The sequence below is a fragment of the Aquarana catesbeiana genome, linkage group LG09 (genome assembly GCF_042186555.1).
Source record: "Aquarana catesbeiana isolate 2022-GZ linkage group LG09, ASM4218655v1, whole genome shotgun sequence".
In the NCBI taxonomy this organism is placed as follows: domain Eukaryota; kingdom Metazoa; phylum Chordata; class Amphibia; order Anura; family Ranidae; genus Aquarana; species Aquarana catesbeiana.
In genome coordinates, this window is record NC_133332.1 from 191,189,766 (window position 1) to 191,212,231 (window position 22,466).

General features: G+C 44.7%; 1 protein-coding gene across 1 annotated transcript in view; it reads left to right on the forward strand.

Moving 5' to 3' along the window:
* The window catches only part of LAS1L (LAS1 like ribosome biogenesis factor), a 151,747-nt gene extending 129,497 nt beyond the window's left edge, over positions 1-22,250 (forward strand). The window contains exons 10-13 of the mRNA XM_073599454.1: positions 7,242-7,389; positions 7,890-8,245; positions 20,304-20,454; positions 21,886-22,250. Of these exons, the coding sequence (XP_073455555.1) occupies positions 7,242-7,389; positions 7,890-8,245; positions 20,304-20,454; positions 21,886-21,970 (740 nt within the window). The 3' untranslated portion in view covers positions 21,971-22,250. The remainder of the gene's footprint in view (positions 1-7,241; positions 7,390-7,889; positions 8,246-20,303; positions 20,455-21,885) is intronic.
* Positions 22,251-22,466: the final 216 nt, after the last annotated feature.

Genomic DNA, 22,466 nt, shown 5'->3' on the forward strand with positions numbered 1-22,466 from the left:
CCTGGCCTCCTGCTTCAGCTTGATTTTAAACCTAATTTCTATGGTCCTAATTATCCCTGACCAATATCTCGCCAGCCTTGGGCATCTCCATACCATGTGAATTAGGTCACCAGTATCCAAGTATCTAGGGCATTTATCGTCCAGTCTGCGACCAAACCTAAACAGTCTCTTAGGGGTATAATAAGCCCTGTGTATAAGAAAAAGGTGCGACACCTGTTGCGATGGGGATACCAATACCAATGGGCTGGCCTTCAAAATTCCCTTCCACTGGCTGCCCATAATCTCCCCCACCTCCCCCGCCCATCTCTCCCTGATATCCAGAGTCGTTTGCAGATCAAGCAGCCTTCCAGAAATTTGTCCACTTATTAATGCTATCAGACCCTTGGTATTTGCTCTTATTCTATTTAGGAGAGGTATATTGCACCATTCTAATGAGCATTTACTGAATTGACTGTTAAGTGCATGCCTAATCTGCAGGTAAGTGTAAAAAGTATTATTTGGAATCCCATATTCACACCTTAATTCAGTGAAAGGTTTCAAGTTTTGCCCTCATATAACTGTGCCAGTCTACGTATTCCGTGGCGAACCCATGTCCAGTTTTTTTCCACTGTTAGCAACTCCCTCAACCCCCTATTATTCCATATGGGCAAGAATTCAGTGTGACCTCCATAGCCCATAATCCTCTTAGTAGCTTGCCAGACTTTAAAGATCAATTTGTGTGTTGGAGGTCCCTCCTGAAATGTTCCCGCCTCTAGTGCCTTTGCCACGGATCCGTATGGGGAGTCATGGATCATAAGTTTCGCATTGGAGTTCAACAGGCCCTGACATTCACAGCCACCTAGTTGTTGTAATGGTGCCGCCAGGAAGTAACCATAGGGATGTGGTACTGCCAGTCCCCCCTCCCCAACAGGGCGCTGAAGCGTTTGTAATTTGATCCTTGCTTGCCCTTTCTTCCATATTAGTTCTCTAAGTAGGGTGTTTATTTTTAAAAACCAGCTCTTCCCAATCCAGACTGGGGAGTTGTGGAGTACATATAGTAATTATGGCATCCAGACCATCTTGATCAAATTAACTCTACCTGCCAGGGATAACGGAAGTTGGCACCAAACAGCGCTTTTTCTTCTAAATTTTACCAATAAAGGGACTAAATTATCCCCTATATATTGCGCCGGGTCAGTTGAAATAATTATACCCAGATAGCGCATCTTCTCTACTACCCTCAGTCTCGGCGTACCTCCCCTTTGACTATTACGTGTTGAGTCTAATGGGAGCAGTGTTGATTTTTCCCAGTTAACCACCAGGCCTGAAGACCTCCCAAATCTTTCCACTAGTTGTATTGCCTTTTCAAGGGATGGTCCCGTGTTCCTGAGAAAAATCAGCACATCATCAGCATAAAGTGCCACTTTTTCCAGCCTAGTCCTCTCCCCAAATGTATTCCAGACGAGTGCCTTATTACCTCTGCCAGTGGCTCCATTGCTAGAGCGAATAGCAGAGGGGAGAGTGGACACCCCTGCCTCGTCACTCTCTCCAGGGATAGCCACTCCTTATATTCGCTATTAATCTTTAACCTGGCTTTTGGATGGAAATACAGGGTCTTGACCCATTTGATAAATTTAGGGCCAAACCCAAACTTCTCCAGTACCCACCAGAGATACCCCCACTCCAGGCTATCAAACGCCTTGGCAATATCCAAAGCGAGGACCGCTCGGAAGCTCCTAGTCTTTACTGGTGACTGGAGGTTCAGGTATGCCCTTCTAATGTTAATGCTAGTGGATCTATTTGGGATAAACCCTGACTGGTCCGGATGCACTAGCTCTAATATATGTTTCTTTAGCCTAGTAGCCATTCCGTTTTCCAATATTTTTATATCAGCGCATAGTAGCGAGATGGGTCTGTATGATGCTGCCTCGAGGTGGTCTTTTTCCTCTTTCCTTATCAGGACTATGTTGGTTTCAGTCATTGAAGAGGGCAGGCTACCATCAGTCGTCGCCCAGTTCAATGTCTTCAAGAGTTCTGGGAATAGGGCCTCTCCAAAATACTTGTAAATTTCCACAGGCAGGCCATTAGGACCTGGGGCTTTCTGATTAGGCATATCTGATACTGCTTGCTGTACTTCCTCAAGGGTTATAGGGGAGTCCAGACTATTCCTTTCATTTTCAGAGAGGTGTGGCAGGCTGACATCCTCTAAAAAGTTCTCTATCTCTCCTACTTCTAGTTGTTGTTGCGATTTATATAGATTACTATAGTATTCAAAGAAAACCTTTTTTAACCGCGGAGGGGTCTGACGAAATTACCCCACTAGAGGTCTGAATCGCTGCAATTGTTGAAGAGGGTGAGTTAGTATCAGCTATTAATGCCAATATACGGTCCACTTTTTCCCCCTCCCCAAAGTATCTCTGCCTCTGGAATAGTCTCTTATTTTCAGCATTTTTAAGTATATCCATCTTATACTACTGCTGCTTTTTTACCCAAAGCGCCTGTTTTCCTGGGCTTGGGTCCGCCACGTATTGTTTTTCTAGATCTAGTAGCTCTTTCCTAATCTGATCTCTCTTTTCTCTTGATTGTCTCTTAACCCATGATATATACTGTAAGAGGATACCCCTCAGAAACGCTTTCAGAGAGTCCCAGACCATCCCCTGCGACGCCGACCCTGAGTTAATTACCACAAATTCTTTTATTTTTTCGGATATTTCTTCTTTTTTTCCTATAATCTCCAACCATATAGAATTCAATGCCCATACTCTCTCATTGCGTCTATTACAGATGTTTATCGTCAGCGTCAGAGGAGAGTGGTCTGATACCCCTCTCGGCCTATACTCTATTTTTCCTAGAAGGGGAAGCACCCCCCTGTTTCCCACTGCCATATCTATGCGAGAGAGAGTGCGGTGCGACTCCGAGAAGCAAGAGTACTGCCTCTCCTCTTGGTTACAGATTCTCCAGAGGTCGCACCACCCAATCTCTTCAAACAGCTGAGTGAGCCGCCCCTCAGTTGCCCTATCCTCCCTTGCTCTTGGAGGGAACCTGTCAATTTTACCGTTAAGAACCATATTGAAGTCGCCCACCACTATAAGTGGGGTATCCCCTTTGTCCTCAACATATTCTAGGAGGTGATATAAAATCCCCATCTTGAAGGGAGGGGGAATATACACATTAGCTATAACAAAAGATTTACCCTCTATTGTACAGAGTAAGAAAACATAACAGCCCAGCGGATCTATCCTAACATCCTTACAAGAGAACACCATCCCCTTTTTAACCAGTATACACACTCCTCTTGAGTGGAATTGTACTTGAAATTTTTTATTCCGAATTAAAGATTTAGACTCATTGGTGAGGTGTGTCTCCTGTAAGCACACCAGGTCCGCACCCAGTGATTCCAGCTCTGAGAATACCGTAGCTCTTTTAATGGGGTCTCCCATACCCCGGATATTCCATGAGGTTATTCCTACCATCCTAGCCCTCCTTTAAATTGTAAGCATACATACAAATGAATACAAAATACGTACAAATAAATAAATATACAACTCTGTTAAATAAAAAGAAGAAAAAACCATCAGGGACATAGGCCTCTTATGATAATGAACGCTAAAACTTTCCTTGGTTAACCCCACCAGTGTCAAATATTTTATATATATATATATATATATATATATATATATATATATATATATATATATATCATATACAAAGTTTCCCATCCTTTTTAATCTTACCAAATTTTCCTTTACTAATTTAAGTTGTGAATGAATGTATCAGCAATCTATGTGATGGCTTTATCTTTACCATATGTGCATTTAGTACTAGTGCGTAACAACCCTTTAATTTTAATTGAATTTTGCATATTTCTCTACCCTTGTGCCCATCCATCCCCCTCCCCCCTGCCTTTCTTGCAAAAACAAGGAGAAGGAGGCGCCTCTGGGTGCAGACGTTTAAAACAATTTATTAAAAAAAAGCAACAAGTGGTAATACACTCACATTTGCGTGGTCGATATTAAGCATAAAAATGTCCCAGGTCAATCCAGGGGGTCCGTGGAGTCATCTCATCTCTGCTGGTAGATGTAGGGGGTCTGGGCAGTCTCAAAGCGCTGGATGTACTCGGCTGAGCAGTAGAGACAGGCACCAGAGCGAGGCTTGGATGGCAGCCGATCCAGTCGAGGGATGATGACGTCACACGATATGCGACGTGTTTCCTAAGCTGGCATGCCGTGAATGGTGTGACGGCGGCGCTCCTTTGTCAAGCTGATTGGCTGGGAGCTGGACAGGATGTTTATATGCAAGACAGTGATGGGGAGGAGAGCGGAAGAGGGGGTGGTGAGGGAGGGGGAGTGACCAAAGGTCCTGTGTGTGGAAGTGTCAGCAATGAAGGGAAAAAAGGAAAAACACAGCATGAAGGGAATAGAACGGGGAACGATGCACGAAGGGGGGAGAGAATAAGGGGAAGGAACACAGAGTAATGAAAAGGATGTGGACAATGGATAAGTGAATATAGAAGAAGATATAAAAAAGGAAAGCAGAATGAAAATAGAATGGCAAAAATAGAGGTGGGAAAGTCGACTGTAAAGTACTTAAAGTACTTATTCTTGTACATTACTGTAATTTGGATACAGCTGTCACTATTTGCACCGATTACTTGTTACACCCCTGCCTTTCTTGGCCTACCCTAGGAGCATTCCTTGTGACCCATTTACCCCTCCCAACCAACTCATTCCCCAACTCTTTCCCCTTTTCCTCAGCCAAACAGGGGCAAAGAAAAAAGACTTTCCCCTATTTGGCTTTGCCACCCCTCTCACACTACCCTCCCTCCCCCCCCCGCCTCAATCACCAATAGCACTATCAACCACAAAACAATCAAAGAATTGTGTCCCTCCTGGAGCATCAATACGTAATCGTGCCGGATAAAGCAAAGCATAAGATATTTTCATGTTCCTCAAACTGCGCTTAATTTCGACAAATCCTGCCCTCTTCTTTTGCAGATCTGGGGAGTAATCCGGGTATATTGAAATTCGAATGTCTTTGTAGAAGATATCCCCTTTTCCCTAGCTTTCTGCATTAATACTATCTTATCCCTGTAACTAAACAGCTTCATAATCAGTGGTCTAGGGCGGGAGCTTGAAGTATTTAACCTGGTGGGCACCCTATGGGCCCTCTCAATAGCAAAAAAATGAGAAAAAGTCTCTGCCCCAAAATCCTCCCTACACCACTTTTCCAGGAACATTTCTGGACAGGCCCCCTCGCTTCCTTCTGGGAGGCCTAGGACCCTCACATTCTGTCTGCGGAGGCGATTCTCCATTTCATCCATTTTGCTTTTATAAGTGTCCAGCTGGGTCTGCATCAATCTAAACTCTTGCCTCATGGGTTGCAAAATATCCTCTACTTGACTTAACCTCTCCTCCAAATTAGAAGTCCTTTCAAAGGTATTCTGTAATTCTTGGCTCATAGAGCACAGTTCTTCTTTAAGGTCTCTTAATTGGTCACATAAGTCACTCAGTGATCCCCTACAAGCATTAACTGCGCTCAGAACCTCTTTCAATGTAGGTTCGGGCTCACTGGGTACTACAGCGTCAGGATTAACTTCATTCATTTTTCCCGGGGGGGACCCTTTCAGGGCTTTTTTTTTTCACCTCTTTCGTATTTGTTTACAATGCTGATGTATTTTTACTTAAACTCTTTCTATCCCCTGTGCTTCCCGTCTTCTCTTGGGGCTGCTGGGTACCCTTGGCTGGGGAATGCGAGGGGGTGTGGGCGTATTTCTCCAGTTTGGATGCCGTGGCTGCTGCAGACGCTGCAAGATTCCCCTTCTCTTTAGAAGCCTGGGTAGCCTGCGCAAGGGAACCCTCATGAGATTGTTGGCGGTGCTCCCCTCCCTTTTTTTTGGTCATTTTTGCATATCCCAGCGTGTCTGTCAGTTATCCCAATGAGCTATGCCGGGGAAGGTGCCCAGAATAAATTCCCCTATTCCTCTTTTCCTCTGTTCCTTAATAAGCCCAGATGCTGTTCAAAGACTAATACAGCTTAAGCTAACAGTGCCATTCATCGGTAAGTTCCCTGGTTCATATCAGCAGCTCCTTGTATTTATATACCGTAATACCAGGAAAGGAAACCGTTCTAGGTTGTTACCTCAATGTTGCACAGGATCATAGCCAGCCAGCACACCGCGCGATCAAGCCCGTCCGACGGGACCCCCTATTATCCCGGACTCCGTCCTGCGTTCTCTCGGCTTCCCGAGCAGGTCGGGCTGCACGCCGTACGCCTCTCTTCGCTGACAAGTCGCGTGGAGCTCCAAATCCCGTGAGAACGTAGAGCGTTGCCGGGCGACCGCTCAAGCCTGATGTAAACAGACAGCCGAACGATCACCTCTACTGCCAGCCGCTTCCTCCTTCCTTCCCGGGATTCGCAAGGTATAGGTGCTCCACAGGATTAACTTAGCAGTTTAACAAGGCTGACAGAATAGCCAGGAAGAGGCCAGAAAACACGGGCAATGTTGCGTTCAGAGTCGGATCAAACCATCTTAGGTAACATGAGCAGCAGCAGGGAGCTGGAGCGTGGAGAGGACTCGCACACCTCCGTTCACCTCCACATCCGGTCACGCCCCCAGAAAAACATCTGAGTGTCACAATAGGATCACATTCCTCAGAAGGCATTGAAGTCCACGAGTATCGAAGATTTGGTGATTTGTCAGGGTCTATCAATACTATACCTGTTTCCTGTACTGTGTGATTAAGAGGAATTGTGACTTACCTGTAGACTATTTTGAGAATCCATGATCTTCTTAAATTCTGAAGATCAAATAGTCATAAAGCTAGAAGTGAATTCTCCGCAAGGGTGAAAAGGTCCATTACCTATGGACACTAGCAAAAAAACGAGGACTCAAGGTTTGAAGCACCGTTACAGGGGAGGCAGCTCTTGGAGGGGCATGTCCATGTCCTCAAGATCTTTGCCAGTGTCCGATCGACTGAAGGTATGACCCTATAACATGGTCTGTGAGTACTATGCCTGCCCTGTCCTGAATACTGTGTTCTGTACTGTACTCTAAGATATGGAATTTACAGGCAAGTCAAAAATTCTCTTTTCCAAACTTTATTTTTAATTTAAAAATGCTTAGCTGCACATTTCAAAATGTAAATTTTCACACACCTCTTTCCATGTAATGTATAAAAACCTAAGCATTTGTTTTTGCTTTTTGGAAACCTTTGTGAACATGGAATTCCTACAAATAACTTTTTTTCCCCCTTTTTATTTAGACGGAAAAACCACAGTCCCTTCCCGCACCCAGGCAACTGTGAAAAGCAAATGGAAGCTCTTTAATCACAGAGTGTATTTACAGTGGAAACAGCTGATGCAGAAGTGCCTGGAGTTTCCATGCCAGACAACTCCACAACTGCTGAGGCTGTAAGTGAGCTGGTTATGTACAGTAGTAGAGCTTATGTTTAGAGAAATGTGACACTAGTACAGTCTATTGCTTCATATCAATCCACTTCTGGTTTTCTGTGTGTGTGTTTTTTTTTTTTTTTTTTCCCTTCTGAAACCTCCAATATGCACAGTAGAATTAAATGTATTTGGATTGCTTGCTGTGAGACCTAATATAAAGCAGCCTCCCTGAACCAGGATCTTCCTGTTTAGCTAACACTGGAATTTACAGCAGCAATGCCATTCTAAGAAAAGGCAGTTTTGTTTACCAGCCTGATTGCTGTGTTGCTCAAATTGGTTCCTTCGATGCAGGTGATGGCAAAAGCCCTATATCTGGCTGTATTGAGCAGATGAAGGGGCACTTCAAAAGATGAGAGTTAGGTAAAAAGTCTAGCAGTGGGGACATGTTCTACGCAAAAAAGGGGAAAACATGTTTGTTTAGAATTTACATGTGTTTTTTTTTTTTTATCCCTCTCTACCAGAATCTTTTTGTATATGAAGCCTCGCTTGCCTGCAACCACCCAAGAGAAGCTTCTGTGCCTCTGCTCCATATACACCCAGAACGAAGACACAGATGTCTCTGTAGACTACAGCAACCAACCTATATACACAGTAGAGAGCCTGCAGTGGAGGATAAAGCAGGAGTCAAAGGTCAAAGTTTCCAACCATTGGGATAGATCATCGCATGAGGATGAAGATGAAGATATGAGTGAGCCCATGGAGGATGAGGATATGATCACAGAATCATATGAGGAAGAATACGTAGAGATGATCAATCTCAAAACTGCATCTGAGAGAAGAGCTGCATTGGAGGGTTCAGCGTGGGGTTGCAGCTCAGGTATTCACTCATTAGTTCCTTTACTAAAACCTGACACAAATGTCCTTGTGGGTAGAGTTTTTTCCTGCTAGCCTGCATGTCTTTGCCTCCTAGCAACCAATCCAAGTCTTGCTTGGATGTATAAGGCACACGCTACAGGAAAGGGGAACACCAAGTGGTTGTTGGGAGAGAAACTGTTCCCCAGTCATACACTTACAAAGGCTTGCGCAATAAAAATTTCCCCAACATTGGCCCTACCAGCTAACCAAGACCCAATGAAAATCCTTTCCTTGCATTTAATTGAAAATTAAGGTATGCATACTTAAGGAATGTTATCTAAACTTTTCATATTCCTGATATGTGCCAGCTGTACCATGTTTCTGTATGTAAAAGAAAAGCATCCTGTTCTCTTTTTGTTGCTTCCTTTATGTGAAATACCTGGTGTTCCTCTGCTTTCCTATTAAAAACTGACTACTAGGCATAGGAGCATAGTGTGGTCAGTTTTCTGGCTGTGCTGGGAACTCAGTCTGCTCTCCCTCAATGATTAGACTTGTGCTGACAGCCCCCCCCCCCCTTTCCCTGCACATTCCTTCATCGGGAAGACCAGTGTGCTGCTCTTTCACCTCTCCTAGCTCTCTGAGCTCATTTGCAAACTGAGAACAGAGGGTATGTGATCACTTTTTAAAAAGGGGGAAAATATTTATAATTCTTTTTATATGTACACACAAATGTTTTGCCTATCATTTCTATTTTAAAATGAATGGGTTGTATTATTATGAATGGGGAGGTTTCACATATACTTTAACATTTGGAAACTGCATGCCGTATTGTCTTTGAAAAGCATTATTACGTTTAAATATGGGATTAGCAACCTAAGGGCATACTCCTATACAACATTGAAGTTGGGGGAGCAAGATTACCTGGAGGTGCTCTCATTCCTTTAAAGTCATTATAACCCTTACATAAGCCCACATGAGCTGTACCTGTTTATTAATAGTCCCCTCTCCTCCACAGCCTTCCAAGTTCATAGATCAGATGGCATTTCTTAGCCATTCAGAAGGCAGGGGTGGGGTTCTGAGGTCACACATTGCACAACACAGAGTAGAGGTCGTCCAATATATCGGCCGATATTTCGCCTTTTTAAAGAAATCGGCATCAGCCGATTATTATGGGAAAAAGGCCGATTGTGAGGGATCTGAGGCAGGGGGCGTGCTGGGTGGAAATCTCCCCCGGCCGCCTGCCGTCTGCCGTCTATTCTAAACGGCTGCTATCACGGGCGCTGTCTGCTGACTTTTTTTTTTCCCGTGGAGGAAGTCGGCAGCGGTGGCCGCCAATTGGCTGTTACCGGCCGCGCTGCATTCTGGGAATTGTAGTCCGGAGGCAGAGGCGAGGCGCGCAGCACGTCAGACGAGCGGAGCTGTCTTTGACCAGGCAAGGGGACAGAACGGAGCCGGGAGCGCTCCGCTGGTGGGCACTGCTGAGGTGGCAGTGAAATAAATTATCGGACTGTACTGGTGGGCACTGATGAGGTGGGACTGATGGGCTGCACTGATGTGATGCACTGGTTGGCACTTGTGGGCACTGATGTGATACACTGGTGGGCACTGATGCGATGCACTGGTGGGCACTGATGGGCACTGGTTGGCACTAGGCTGCACTGATGGTATGCACTGGTGGGCGCTGATGGGCTGCACTGGTGGGCGCTGATGGGCTGCACTGGTGGGCGCTGATGGGCTGCACTGGTGGGCGCTGATGGGCTGCACTGGTGGGCGCTGATGGGCTGCACTGGTGGGCGCTGATAAGGTGGGACTGATGGGCACTCATGAGATACCCTGGTTGGCACTGGGCGGCACTGATGAACACCAATGAGGTGGCACTGATGGGCTGCACTGGTGGGCACTAATGAGGCGGCACTGGTGGGCACTAATGGACACTGATAGGCTGCACTGGTGGGCACTAATGAGGTGGCACTGATAGGCTACACTGATAGGCTGCACCCCACCTCTCTACCCTAAACAATAACCTCCTCCCCCACCTCTCCACCCTAGATTTTCTGAGATGAAGGAAAAAGAAAATAAAATCAGCCCAAAATATCGGCCGCAAAAATCGGCAACATATATCGGCCATCACTCGCCCCGATTTCTAATTATCGGCATCGGCCACAGAAAAACCCATATCGGTCGACCTCTAACACAGAGCTGAGTGTACTCTGACAGCAAGTAGAGGGAATAGATACACGCCCCTCTGCACAGTCTCATAGGGAAACATGCACATCTGAGGCTGTCAGTTACCTACTGTATGCTTGGGGGAGAGAGTGGGATCACCATAGATTGCCTGGTATGGGGAAGACAGCCAGAAGTGACATGCAGATAGCAGAGGAAGGAGAGACCACTTTAATACTGAGCTCTTTCACCCTCTTACTGCCCAGGCCAATTTTCCGCTTTCAGCGCTGTCATACTTTGACAATTGCGCAGTCATGCAACACTGTACCCATATGAAATTTTTATTATTTTTTTTCACACAAATGGAGCTTTCTTTTGGTGGTATTTATAACCACTGTATTTTTTTATTTTTTCCAAAATAAACAAAAAAAAATTTTTAAAACAAAACACATTTTTCTTCGTTACTGTTATAACATTTTGCAAATAATCTATGTTCATAAATTTGTGCCAAAATGTATTCTGCTACATTTCTTTAACCCAAGTGTATATTGGTCTCTAGGAAAGTTGGAATCCACAAACTATGGTATATAGAGTAGAGCTGAAAATCGATCAGTTTTGATGTACTTATTTCTTGAGGCCTGAAAATGCCAGAACAGTACAAATTTCCCGAATTTTTTGGAAAATAAATTTTAATAACTGCACCAGTGCAGTACAACATCATCCTATAACTTGTGTGACGGTGATCAGGAACTGGTGACAGTATATGTTTTTTTATTTATTTTTTTTTATAATTTTTTTTTTCATAGTGTGACCAGAGCAGTACAGTATTGCCATAGTAACTGTACTACTCCGGGGTGGTAATCAGGATTATTATTATGTTTTTTTTTAAACGCACTGATTGCTTCTAATGGTAAATTTCCTTGTTATTATAAGCAACCATTTTTTCTGAACGAAATCCATTCATTCGGTGTTCGCTATTGTGATTAGCTGTGATTGGTCACAGCACAGTATTGATTCATAGAAAAGCAAAACAAAGAAACAATATACTGTACATGAGAATGGGTATAACATATATAATAAGGGCCAAGCATGACCAGGGTTTGTTTCTGTGGTAGAAAACCCGTTGTTTGCAATTTGTTACAGTTGATATACCGTATTTATTGGCATATAACACGCACTTTTTTCCCCTGAAAATCAGGGGAAAATCGTGGGTGTGTGTTATAGACGATTCCCCCCCCCCCCAATTTTGTATGATTGGAGCGATCGCCACCGACATACACAGCCGTGTGTAAATTCAAATATATGGCGCCGAGATACACATACCCGAGAGTCCTCGGCTTTTCTCTGCGCCGCTTACAGTCCCGCCCTAGCAGAGGACTCTCGGGTATGTGTATCTCGGCTCCGCTGAGTCCCTGCAGTCTCGGCGCCATATTTGAATTTAAACATACGCTGTGTATGTCGGCAGGTATCGCGGCGATCCCACAAGGCTGCACGGGGGCAAGGCTGCACTGACATGGCTGCACTGGGGCAAGGCTACAATGGACACTGGGGCAAGGCTGCACTGACAATTCTGCACTGGGGCAAGGCTGCACTGACAATGCTGCACTGACAATTCTGCACTGGGGCAAGGCTGCACTGACAATTCTGCACTGGGGCAAAGCTGCACTGACACTGAAAAGGCTGCATTGATGGGCATTTTAATGTAAGTTTTTCTTCCTTAAACTTTACTCCTAAAAGTTTTTTTTCCTTAAAATTCCCTCCTAAACTTGGGGTGCGTGTTATACGCCGATTAATACGGTATTTAAAAAAAAAAAAAAAAAAAAAAAAAAAAAAAGAAAAATGAAGAGAACGTGGGGGACCATTAAATGGTTTATCTTCAGAAGCCACAACAAACCATTTCCTGTAGCCTTAACCCTCAAAAAAAGGGGTATTGCCTATTGGTAAAATTTTAAACTTGGTTGCGCTGAGTAAATAGATATCCAACATGCCAAGCCTTTAAAATTGTTTGCAATTTAATGTGTACTTAGTGTCTTTAAACCCAGCCTATGAAAAACCCATTACATGCTATATTACAGAGTGTGCATACTCACAAAGCCACTAAAGCATTTGTTTTGTGTAGAGTGAAATATACCTGGTTGATCCTACCTTCTGTTGTCCCTCCCATCTTCATTGTGTCCCCACTGTAACCTGGGATTGTGTAGACCAGCTGGTGTTCTCTACAGAGCATGCTCAATTTCAGTTCCCTTCTAAGATCTTAATTACCCTCCTTTTTCTTATCTGTGCAGCCCATGTGACTATAGAGTCACACATGCAGGCATCAGGCATATACACAGTGGTAAATGACAGCCCCCCCCCCCCCCCTCCTCCTCCATGTCAAAGCTGGCTTTCCCAAGGTTGTCTCTTCCTTTCACCTTAAAGTGGTTGTAAAGGCTGTTTACCTTCATGCATTCTATGGCTCCTCATTGGCTGAGACAGAAGAAGGAGGAGCCATTGGCTTCCACTGCTGTCAAAGCCAACGATAAGCCATAAATACTCGTGCTATGTTGTGAATATGAATGGCATATATGTGATAAGGACCTGTAGCTTCGGCTCTGTGGCTGCTCGAGAGTGTGCACCAGTGCCCCCATAGCAAGTGGCTTGCTATTGGGGGCACTGGTATGGTAGTGGGGAACAGAGATTCCATCCTCTCTGCTGAAGGCTCAAGCCCTAAAACACTTCATAACGTTACTCCAGCTTCAAGGGGCGGCTGTGCCAGTTCCCTTCCGCCATTAATATTCATGTTTCTCCTGAGGCTTCTCAGAGAGATAATCAACAGAAGACACTCATATGAGTGCAGACAGAAAAGGTGCATGAAAAAAGTACAGAAAACCCCCTAGCGGGGCTTTAAAGCAGCCAATGAATACAAAATGGATAATCAAAACATAGTTTATTGGTACAAAAAATATTAAATAGCAAAATGATTCTGACCTTTAGAGTCAGGACATGAACTGGGATACAGTATGCAATAAAAAAGTATACAACGGACAGTGCCCGTAATCGGGAACAATGTGCAATACAATGTATAGGACAACAAAAGAATGGTAAATATTAAATATTAAAATCCTGACGCGTTTCGACCCTGAATGGGTTTTCTTCAGAGGATAATTGTCAACTGTGGAAATATAATCATGTATCAGACAGAATATAAGGTTCGACAATAGCAAACTTACATATATAACTCACAGTACATCTACAGGTCTCGTATAATTACCAATCACAGAATTCCCGATAGTGTTGGGTGTTCCCGATGAGAAAAATATATATGGTCCCTCCTGAGCCAGTGTCTATCCCAGTGCCAGGTCAACTCCTAAAAAGCGGGCGGTGGGCCAGGCATGCCTTACAAGGAATCGTGCATTTGTTGCCCCCCACACAAAGGGGAGGGAAGCAGGGCAGAGGTGGGCGGCAGGCACTCACCGCACCCGGGGTGAAGTAATGATGGTACTACAATCAATTTGGAGCAGAGAAACATTGATTAGTACTCGTAGGGGAATGTAAATTCCCCTAATGCAGAGCATAGTGAAATGTAAATGTGGGGGCATGCAGGAGCAAAAGTGCAAGGGAACAGAATAGAGAAACATAAGGAATAAAAGTGAAGGGAAGAAAACAAGGGAGGGGGGGGAAAGGGAGGGAGGAACAAGGAAGGCGAGTTGCAAAAGATGTGAGGGGAGTGAAAGCGGGGAAAGATGAGAAAACAGAACATATGGGAGAACAGGTGAGGAACGGGAGTGTGGAAATGTGTGAACTAGGTAGAGAGTGATGTGGTGGGACGAAAGAACATACAGTTCCCTGCTGCCCCTGCAAGACCATGCAACAGTATGGGTATAGGTTATAATACAAACCATACACCAGTATAAAAGTGTGAGGTGAAGGAGACCAGCCGCAAGGCTGGAAAAGAAAAAAGATTGAGGTGTGGCAGTGAGAGTGAAAGAGCCAAAAGTCAGGAAGAGAGTGAAGAGGCACAGGATGAGGATAGTGGTGAAGCCCAGAAACCATATACAGTCACACAGAAGATTGGATTTCAAAAAAGTGCATGCATTGTGATCAACTAAAAGGTGCATGGGGTGATGGTAATGATTATTACCTATTACTGAAGACCAGGGGAGCTTAAGTTAGTTAGCCCAATTTCTGAAAGGTATAATATCAGCATCAGATATATTTAAATAAAGACAAGCAGTATTAGAAAGAAGTGCTCCGCAGCAGTGGTATAAACCACACATGAAAGAAAGCATTTCCAAATGTTTAAAGGCACTTACCATTACATGAGACAATGGCTGCATGCAGGCATTTAGAGTCAGGAGAGGATCACTGAGCCTCCCATGTGGTTATGTGCTTCTTATAGATGGAGTGATGGAGTGCTGATTGACTAAAGCCCCTACAGGTGCGGGCTGCCCGTCTAAACCCCTCCTCCCCTACCATGGGGAGGAGCAGCACGCAAGTGCGCTTACCGCACGGTCCCCCCCCCCCGGCGTTCCGGAGGGGAATGAACTCTCGGGGACACCCGTCGCTTCCGCCGCAATCACGTTGACGCCGTGACGTCACGCGCATGCGCACGGCGTCCGGAAGGGATCCGGAACGCCACTGGCAGGGAAGAGGCGTCCAATACCAGGTGCTGACACCTGGTGGACGCATTTCAGGAGACGCAAGGCCCAAGCGCCTCCCCTCTTCTCCTGCCAGGAAGGCATGTGTGACACAGCACCGCCCCCCGCCAGAGGAGAGAAACCGGCAGAGGGGGACACATATACAGGACACAGGGGGGAAAAAAGAGCCAAATCATGGCAGTGGATCTTATTACAAAATGTTAAAATTCCACCCAACATTATTGAATACTAACTGGGAATGTTGGATAGGGCAAGAATAATTTTTGTTGTTGACCATAATAGATGTACATTGTATTGTACCATGTCACTGTCACAAGCAAAACATTATCAATGCACTGGCATGATGCATGTTATGTACAAGATGAAAAATACAAGATAATACAAAATAAAATAAGCAATATTTAATAGACATTATACATAATGAAAAGAAATAAACAAAATCAAGAAGGATCAAAAAGAACTGTGAGCTATTTACCCAGGCTATGTTTTTGTTTGAAAATGGGAAAATTGCGAAGTGCATTTAACCACTTTTCCTATATTGTGCTTTCCACGTGGTCAGTCTCCCCATCATGGGGTAGCTTAGACAAAATTAAATTAAACCATGGGGTGGGAAGCATAATAGCCCTAATTGGGGGAATTGGTACCAGGGCTGGGAGGAAAAACAGGGGGGGGGGTAGAGGGGGAGGAAAGGTGTTTGGGGGGGGGTGGGGGGGGGGAGGAGGAGAAGGAGGGAAAAGGGGAATAGAAGGGAGGGAAAGAAAATTGTATGGTGACACTATAGTCCTGGACAGACAGGGAATTTAAGGTGGGGAATTCCTCTAATTCTTTCATTGTGTCTTGCCAAAGGAAAACCCCTGGAGAAAGGGGGCGAACGAGATGGATTCGTTCAAGCCTGCTGGAGAGGTGGCATGTAGTTGGAATATCCATCTCTGCTCCCTTTGCAGCAGAGCCTTATTCCAATCGCCACCTCTAATGGGAATGTGCATCCTACAGAGGGCCACAAAGGTAACTTTTGGGGCCCTATAGTTGTGTACAGAGATTACATGCCTCCCAATCGGGAGGTATGGGTTCCCCACCTGCATACAATATATGTGTTGGGAAATGCGCTTCCCAAATTCCTGCCTGGTTTTCCCCACATAATAGGCGCCGCATTCGCATTCCATGAGATATACTACTCCACGTGTGTGGCAATTAACAGATTGTGTAGGTATAAATCTCTTTCCGTTGGGAAGAACAAAAGTTTTATCTTTTTTGATGAATGAACAATAAGAGCAATTTCCACAAGGGAAAGAGCCCGCTACTGAGCAATGTTTCATTCTCCCATTTTCGTTGATGTATTCACTCTGGACAAGCCTGTCTCGTAGTGATGTGGCTCTTATGTAGGTTATGGTGGGTTGTTTTGGACAAACTCACGCAATTTGGGATCATCTGTGAGGATGCTCCAATGACGCTTTATGATCTTGTTGATGGTTCTGTATTGTAGCGAATAGCGCATGATGATGCGAGTGAGATTACATTTGGGGCTTTTGGGGGGCTTGGATCTAAACAGCAACTGAGATCTAGATTGACCTATAGCCTGATTGTACGCCTTTTTAAGGCAAGATCGACTGTATCCTCTGGCGAGCAGTCTATTTTGAAGCCCCTCAGCTTCTTTTTTAAAAAGACTGTCATTCGAACAATTGCGACGGAGGCGCAGATATTGTCCGTAGGGGATTGAAGTCTTCAATGGTATCGGGTGAAAACTGTCTGAGTGGAGGACCGTATTGCCTGCGGTTATCTTACGGAACAAAGTACTGGATAACTTTCTTTCAGTGTTCACGGAGACGGAGACATCTAAGAAAGTGACAGTGTCACTTTCTTAGATGTCTCCGTCTCCGTGAACACTGAAAGAAAGTTATCCAGTACTTGTTTGCAAAATTATTCTTGCCCTATCCAACATTCCCAGTTAGTATTCAATAATGTTGGGTGGAATTTTAACATTTTGTAATAAGATCCACTGCCATGATTTGGCTCTTTTTTTCCCCCCTGTGTCCTGTATATGTGTCCCCCTCTGCCGGTTTCTCTCCTCTGGCGGGGGGCGGTGCTGTGTCACACATGCCTTCCTGGCAGGAGAAGAGGGGAGACGCTCGGGCCCTGCGTCTCTTGAAATGCGTCCACCAGGTGTCAGCACCTGGTATTGGACGCCTCTTCCCTGCCAGCGGCGTCCCGGATCCCTTCCGGACGCCGTGCGCATGCGCGCGCGACGTCACGGCGTCAACGTGATTGCGGCGGAAGCGACAGGTGTCCCCGAGGGTTCATTCCCCTCCGGAACGCCGGGGGGACCGTGTGGTAAGTGCACTCGCGTGCTGCTCCTCCCCATGGTGGGGGGTGGGGGGAGGAGGGGTTTAGACGGGCAGCCCGCACCTGTAGGGGCTTTAGTCAATCAGCACTCCATCTATAAGAAGCACATAACCACATGGGAGGCTCAGTGATCCTTTCCTGACTCTGCTAAATGCCTGCATGCAGCCATTGTCTCATGTAATGGTAAGTGCCTTTAAAAACTTGGAAATGCTATCTTTCATGTGTGGTTTATACCACTGCTGCGGAGCACTTCTTTCTAATACTCCTTGTCTTTATTTAAATATATCTGATGCTGATATTATACCTTTCAGAAATTGGGCTAACTAACTTAAGCTCCCCTGGTCTTCAGTAATAGGTAATAATCATTACCATCACCCCATGCACCTTTTAGTTGATCACAATACATGCACTTTTTTGAAATCCAATCGTCTGTGTGACTGTATATGGTTTCTGGGCTTCACCACTATCCTCATCCTGTGCCTCTTCACTCTCTTCCTGACTTTTGGCTCTTTCACTCTCACTGCCACACCTCAATCTTTTTTCTTTTCCAGCCTTGCGGCTGGTCTCCTTCACCTCACACTTTTATACTGGTGTATGGTTTGCATTATAACCTATACCCATACTGTTGCATGGTCTTGCAGGGGCAGCAGGGAACTGTATGTTCTTTCGTCCCACCACATCACTCTCTACCTAGTTCACACACTCCCGTTCCTCACTTGTTCTCCCATATGTTCTGTTTTCTCATCTTTCCCCGCTTTCACTCCCCTCACATCTTTTGCAATTCCCCTTCCTTGTTCCTCCCTCCCTTTCCCCCCCTCCCTTTTCTGTACTTTTTTCAGGCTTCTCAGAGAGACAGTCCAGGTACTGGCAGTACTTCCAAATTGGCCCAAGAGACCCTGGTTTCCTCTAGTCATGCGCCTCAGTGTGAGCTCTCCAATCAGGATCCCTCCTTTCCCTCAACTTCTGGCACAGGGCAGTCTAGTTCATCCAAACCCTCAGAAGTTAAATCTTCGAATCTGGAGGTTGAGAGGCGAAGGTTCGAGTCCCTAGGATGTTCCCCAGGGGTCATAACAACCCTCCTAGGAGCCAGGAAGCCGGCAACCAATGCCATATATTCAAGAATATGGGACAAGTTCTTGTCATTTGCTACCACAAATTAATTTGATCCAATTCTTCCTTCTACGTCAAATGTTCTAGGTTTTCTCCAGACAGGACTTGATCTGGGGCTTGGTCTAAGCTCCCTCAAAGTGCAGGTAGCAGCAATCTTTGCCGCAACAAATAAAAGATGGACGGTGGAGCCTTTAGTAGTCACTTTCCTCAGAGGAGTATTAAAGATTCGCCCACCTGTCAGCCGGTCTTTTCCTAAATGGGATTTGTCCCTGGTCCTTGAAGTCCTATCTGACCATCCCTTTGCTCCAGTGGAACAAGTAGCAATATGGAACCTGGCACTGAAGACGGCTTTCCTACTTCCATCTGGCAAAAGGATTTCAGAAGTTCACTCTTTAGGGATAGGTGATGACCACATCTTTCTTCCCCGATAGATTGGAGCTTCACCCCCTTCGGGGGTTCACACCTAAGGTTGCTACCCCAAGCCACCTTTTGGAACCTTGGGCACTATCAGTATTCAATGAAACAGATTCGGAATCTTGTCACGAGCTGGACATATCCAGAGTGCTCAGGGCTTACCTAGAGGCCACCAGGCCTTTCAGAAACTCTGAGAGACTTTTCATTGTACCATTCGGTAAATACAGGGGCAAAGAAGCTTCCATCAGAACTTTGGCATCTTGGGTTGTAAAATTAATCCAGAAGGCCTACAGGGTGAAGAATATGGAGCCTCCATCCTGAGTGAATGCTCATTCTACAAGGGCAGTCTCAACTTCCTGGGCAGCAAGAGCTATAGTTTCATTGGAGACGGTGTGCAGGGCCGCCACCTGGTTTTCTCAATACTTTCCTCAGACACTACCATATTGATCCAGGAACTCTCACGACTGTTGAGTTCGGGAGGAGGGCAGTTCAGGCTGCAATATCCCTTTCTAATTAAACATTTATTGTTAAGCATTATCCCACCTGTGTCAGCTAGTTATTACCAGTATGCTGCCATGGAGGCACCAGGAAAACGGAAAATTGTACTTGTACTTACCGTAATATTCCTTTCCTGGTGCCTATCCATGGCAGCATACGCTCCCACCCTCGGTATTCTATTTTACGGAGAATGTTGGGGGAGGGACTATGCCTTTAATTTATGCTATTCACTAGTCCAGAGGGAAGAGTCGAAGCGGAGCTTTATAACCAGTATGCTGCCATGGATAGGCACCAGGAAAGGAAAATTAAGGTAAATATGATACAATTTTCCATTTTCTTGTGAAGCCTTTTATAAACGGAGTATTTTAGAACTCCCAAAATTCTTTTGGCTTGCATTTTTGAATATTTCTGATTTAATAAATCTATCTGGGCTTTCAACAATTAGCCTGACTTTGACTTTCCTTTTTCATACAGCCCAGGCTTTTTATTGCTGTCCATGGTACTGCTGGAGATGCAGCAGAAAGTTACAGAAAATCCTTCTTTTGACTGTTGTCACTAGTATAAGTGTTTCTATTGGGAGTCCCCCTCTTTTCCTGCTGCCAACAGTATTGTATTGATACCTTTTGATACCTTCACTTTCTGTCCCCCTGACAATGCTAATTATGAGAGTTATTCTGAGAGATTCATTTGGGGGGGGCAGGGGGGGAAATACTAGAAAGGAAGTAGGAGTGTTACACAGGGACGCAAAACCAGGTCTCGGCGGGTGCGTTCCATAAAATATACATACACATATATATTTAAAATTTTTATTTTATTATGGAGAATTGTGGTTTGATTTATTGTTAAACCACTTTGACACTGGATGAGAAACAAATATGACAGAGCGCATTGCTATTATTTTTTTTTTTTTTTTTGCAGAATTTGTTAGGTGGAGTGAGTACCCACTTGGACTGGTGCCAGGGCAGAGGCAGGACCCCAGCTGCCTTCTGATTGATAGTTACTCTATGATGTCTGTCCTGGAACAACAGGAGTCCGAGGCCAGGAAGAATGGGCAGAGCATTGCAATGTGGTAAGGAGCAAACATGCAGTCTTAACTTTTTTTTTTTTTTTTTTGTAAGCTGGACATCCCTGGTCCATCTGTATGTATATGCTGTTCCTCCTGTCTTTTTTTTTTTCCACTTCTCCCAATTCCACCTTAGGTACATGTTGATCCTAAAAATAAAGAAAATTGATGTGTAAAATAAAACTGCGTTGTGTATCTTTTTGGAGACAGATGGCAATACCCTGTGCTGCATGATGTAGTACATCATTACCTCCTAAAGTGCTTTGTAAGTGAGTTTATAAATATGGATGGGATTCTATTTTCCACTGAGGAGAATAAAAGCTGTGCTGAATCGGGTCAACGAGTGCACAGAAAAAAGGGGTAGCTAAAATACTTAGCCCATTGCTAGTATATAGATGTTTTTCTTGTTGTTCAGTAGCATGCGGTCTTAACCTCTTGCTGTCCATGTAATACGAGTGCGACAGCAGGGAAAGTTAAAGCGTTTGTTAACACACACCCCCCCCCCCCCCCCCCCAAAAAACATGGATCCTGCTCCTTTAAAGCATTTTATACAGCACGGTGCTTGTGCTGTGTAATTTGGCCCCCTGTAACACCTGCCTGATCCTGTCTGCCTATGCCCTCTACTATGTATGCTGACCATGATATATCAGGGCTACTGAGCCCTGACACTGTGGTAGGTGCCTCCGTCATCCACTGCTATCTGCAGCTCTCCTCGATCTCCCTCCCGCCTCCCCTCCCTGCCTGTCAGCTCTCACTAGCGTTGCTCTTCTCTCCCTGCTGCTTCAAAACTATCTGACCCTTATATTATCACCTCTGTTAGATAAAAAGCTGTATCCTAGTGCCTGTGCTTTATTTAAAAAAACAAACTGATTTCTACCTCTTAACAGCATCTTCCAGCGATCGCATGACTCCAGTCCCCCCAGGGAATCTCGGCCCCACACGCTGGAGCTATCAGACAGGGAGAACAGAGAGCCTGGAGTCATGTGATCACTGGGAGATGCTGTGAAAACAGGTAGAAATCAGCTTTTTTTTTTTTTAAATAAAGCACAGGCACTAGGATACAGCTTTTTATCTGGTGGGATGATATAAAGATGAGATAGTGGCTTAACAACCACTTTAAAGCCCAGCCACCACACATATGCACCCACGGCTGAGGTTGTCACTATGTGCTCCCTGCTCACGACCGTTCCCTGTCACATGTTCTTCTTAGGAGCCAGTGGGATGGGGTCCCGATCGTGTGACCGCTGTGGAAGCCAGTCAAAGGGGTCACAAGATAGACAAGCTGTTCTGCCTCCCGGCATCAAAGCCCACCTAAAGGACACTTGCAAGAGGTGGTGCGAAGGGATTAACTATGCCAGATTTTATGTAAAGTTTTATTTTTTTATTTTTTTTACACAGTTAAGAGTAATGTAAATGACATTGTTTATCTGTTTGCAGCACCCAGAATATGCCATCATCTGAAAATATGTTCTGGAGTCAGAATGAATTGAATCAAATCAAAGCTGGACTTCGACTCTTCTGAAGGTTTTTATTCAGACCTGCTGCTTCTAACCAAATCCTTTTATAGCCTGACTTTTCAATGCCGATGAACCTGGGGGCATTGGCTGGCTGACGGTTGAGCAGCAAGAAGAACTTCTTTCATGAACTATGTTCAAAGCTTTTTTTTTTTTTTTTTTTTTTATAAATATGGCAATGTAGTTGTATAGGTTTCTTAATAATGCTCATTCACAAAAATGTCTGTGAAACCATGTTTTTTTTGTTTGTGCTCTAAAACTTTGTTAAATACATATAATATATAAATAGTCCGTGCTTGTGTTGGTTTTTCTGTATTTAGGGGAGGGATCTGTAGTTTTCTATGTTTTTAGGTATAAAAATTAGGAATGTAAGCTACAGCAGTGTTGCTTCTGTAACAAACACAAGAACAAATTTAGAGATTCCTATTGTTTTAACTGTAGCTGAAAGGAATACATTTAGAAATTGTGGAATTCTAAATATTGCAGCACTTTAAGAATTTCTTA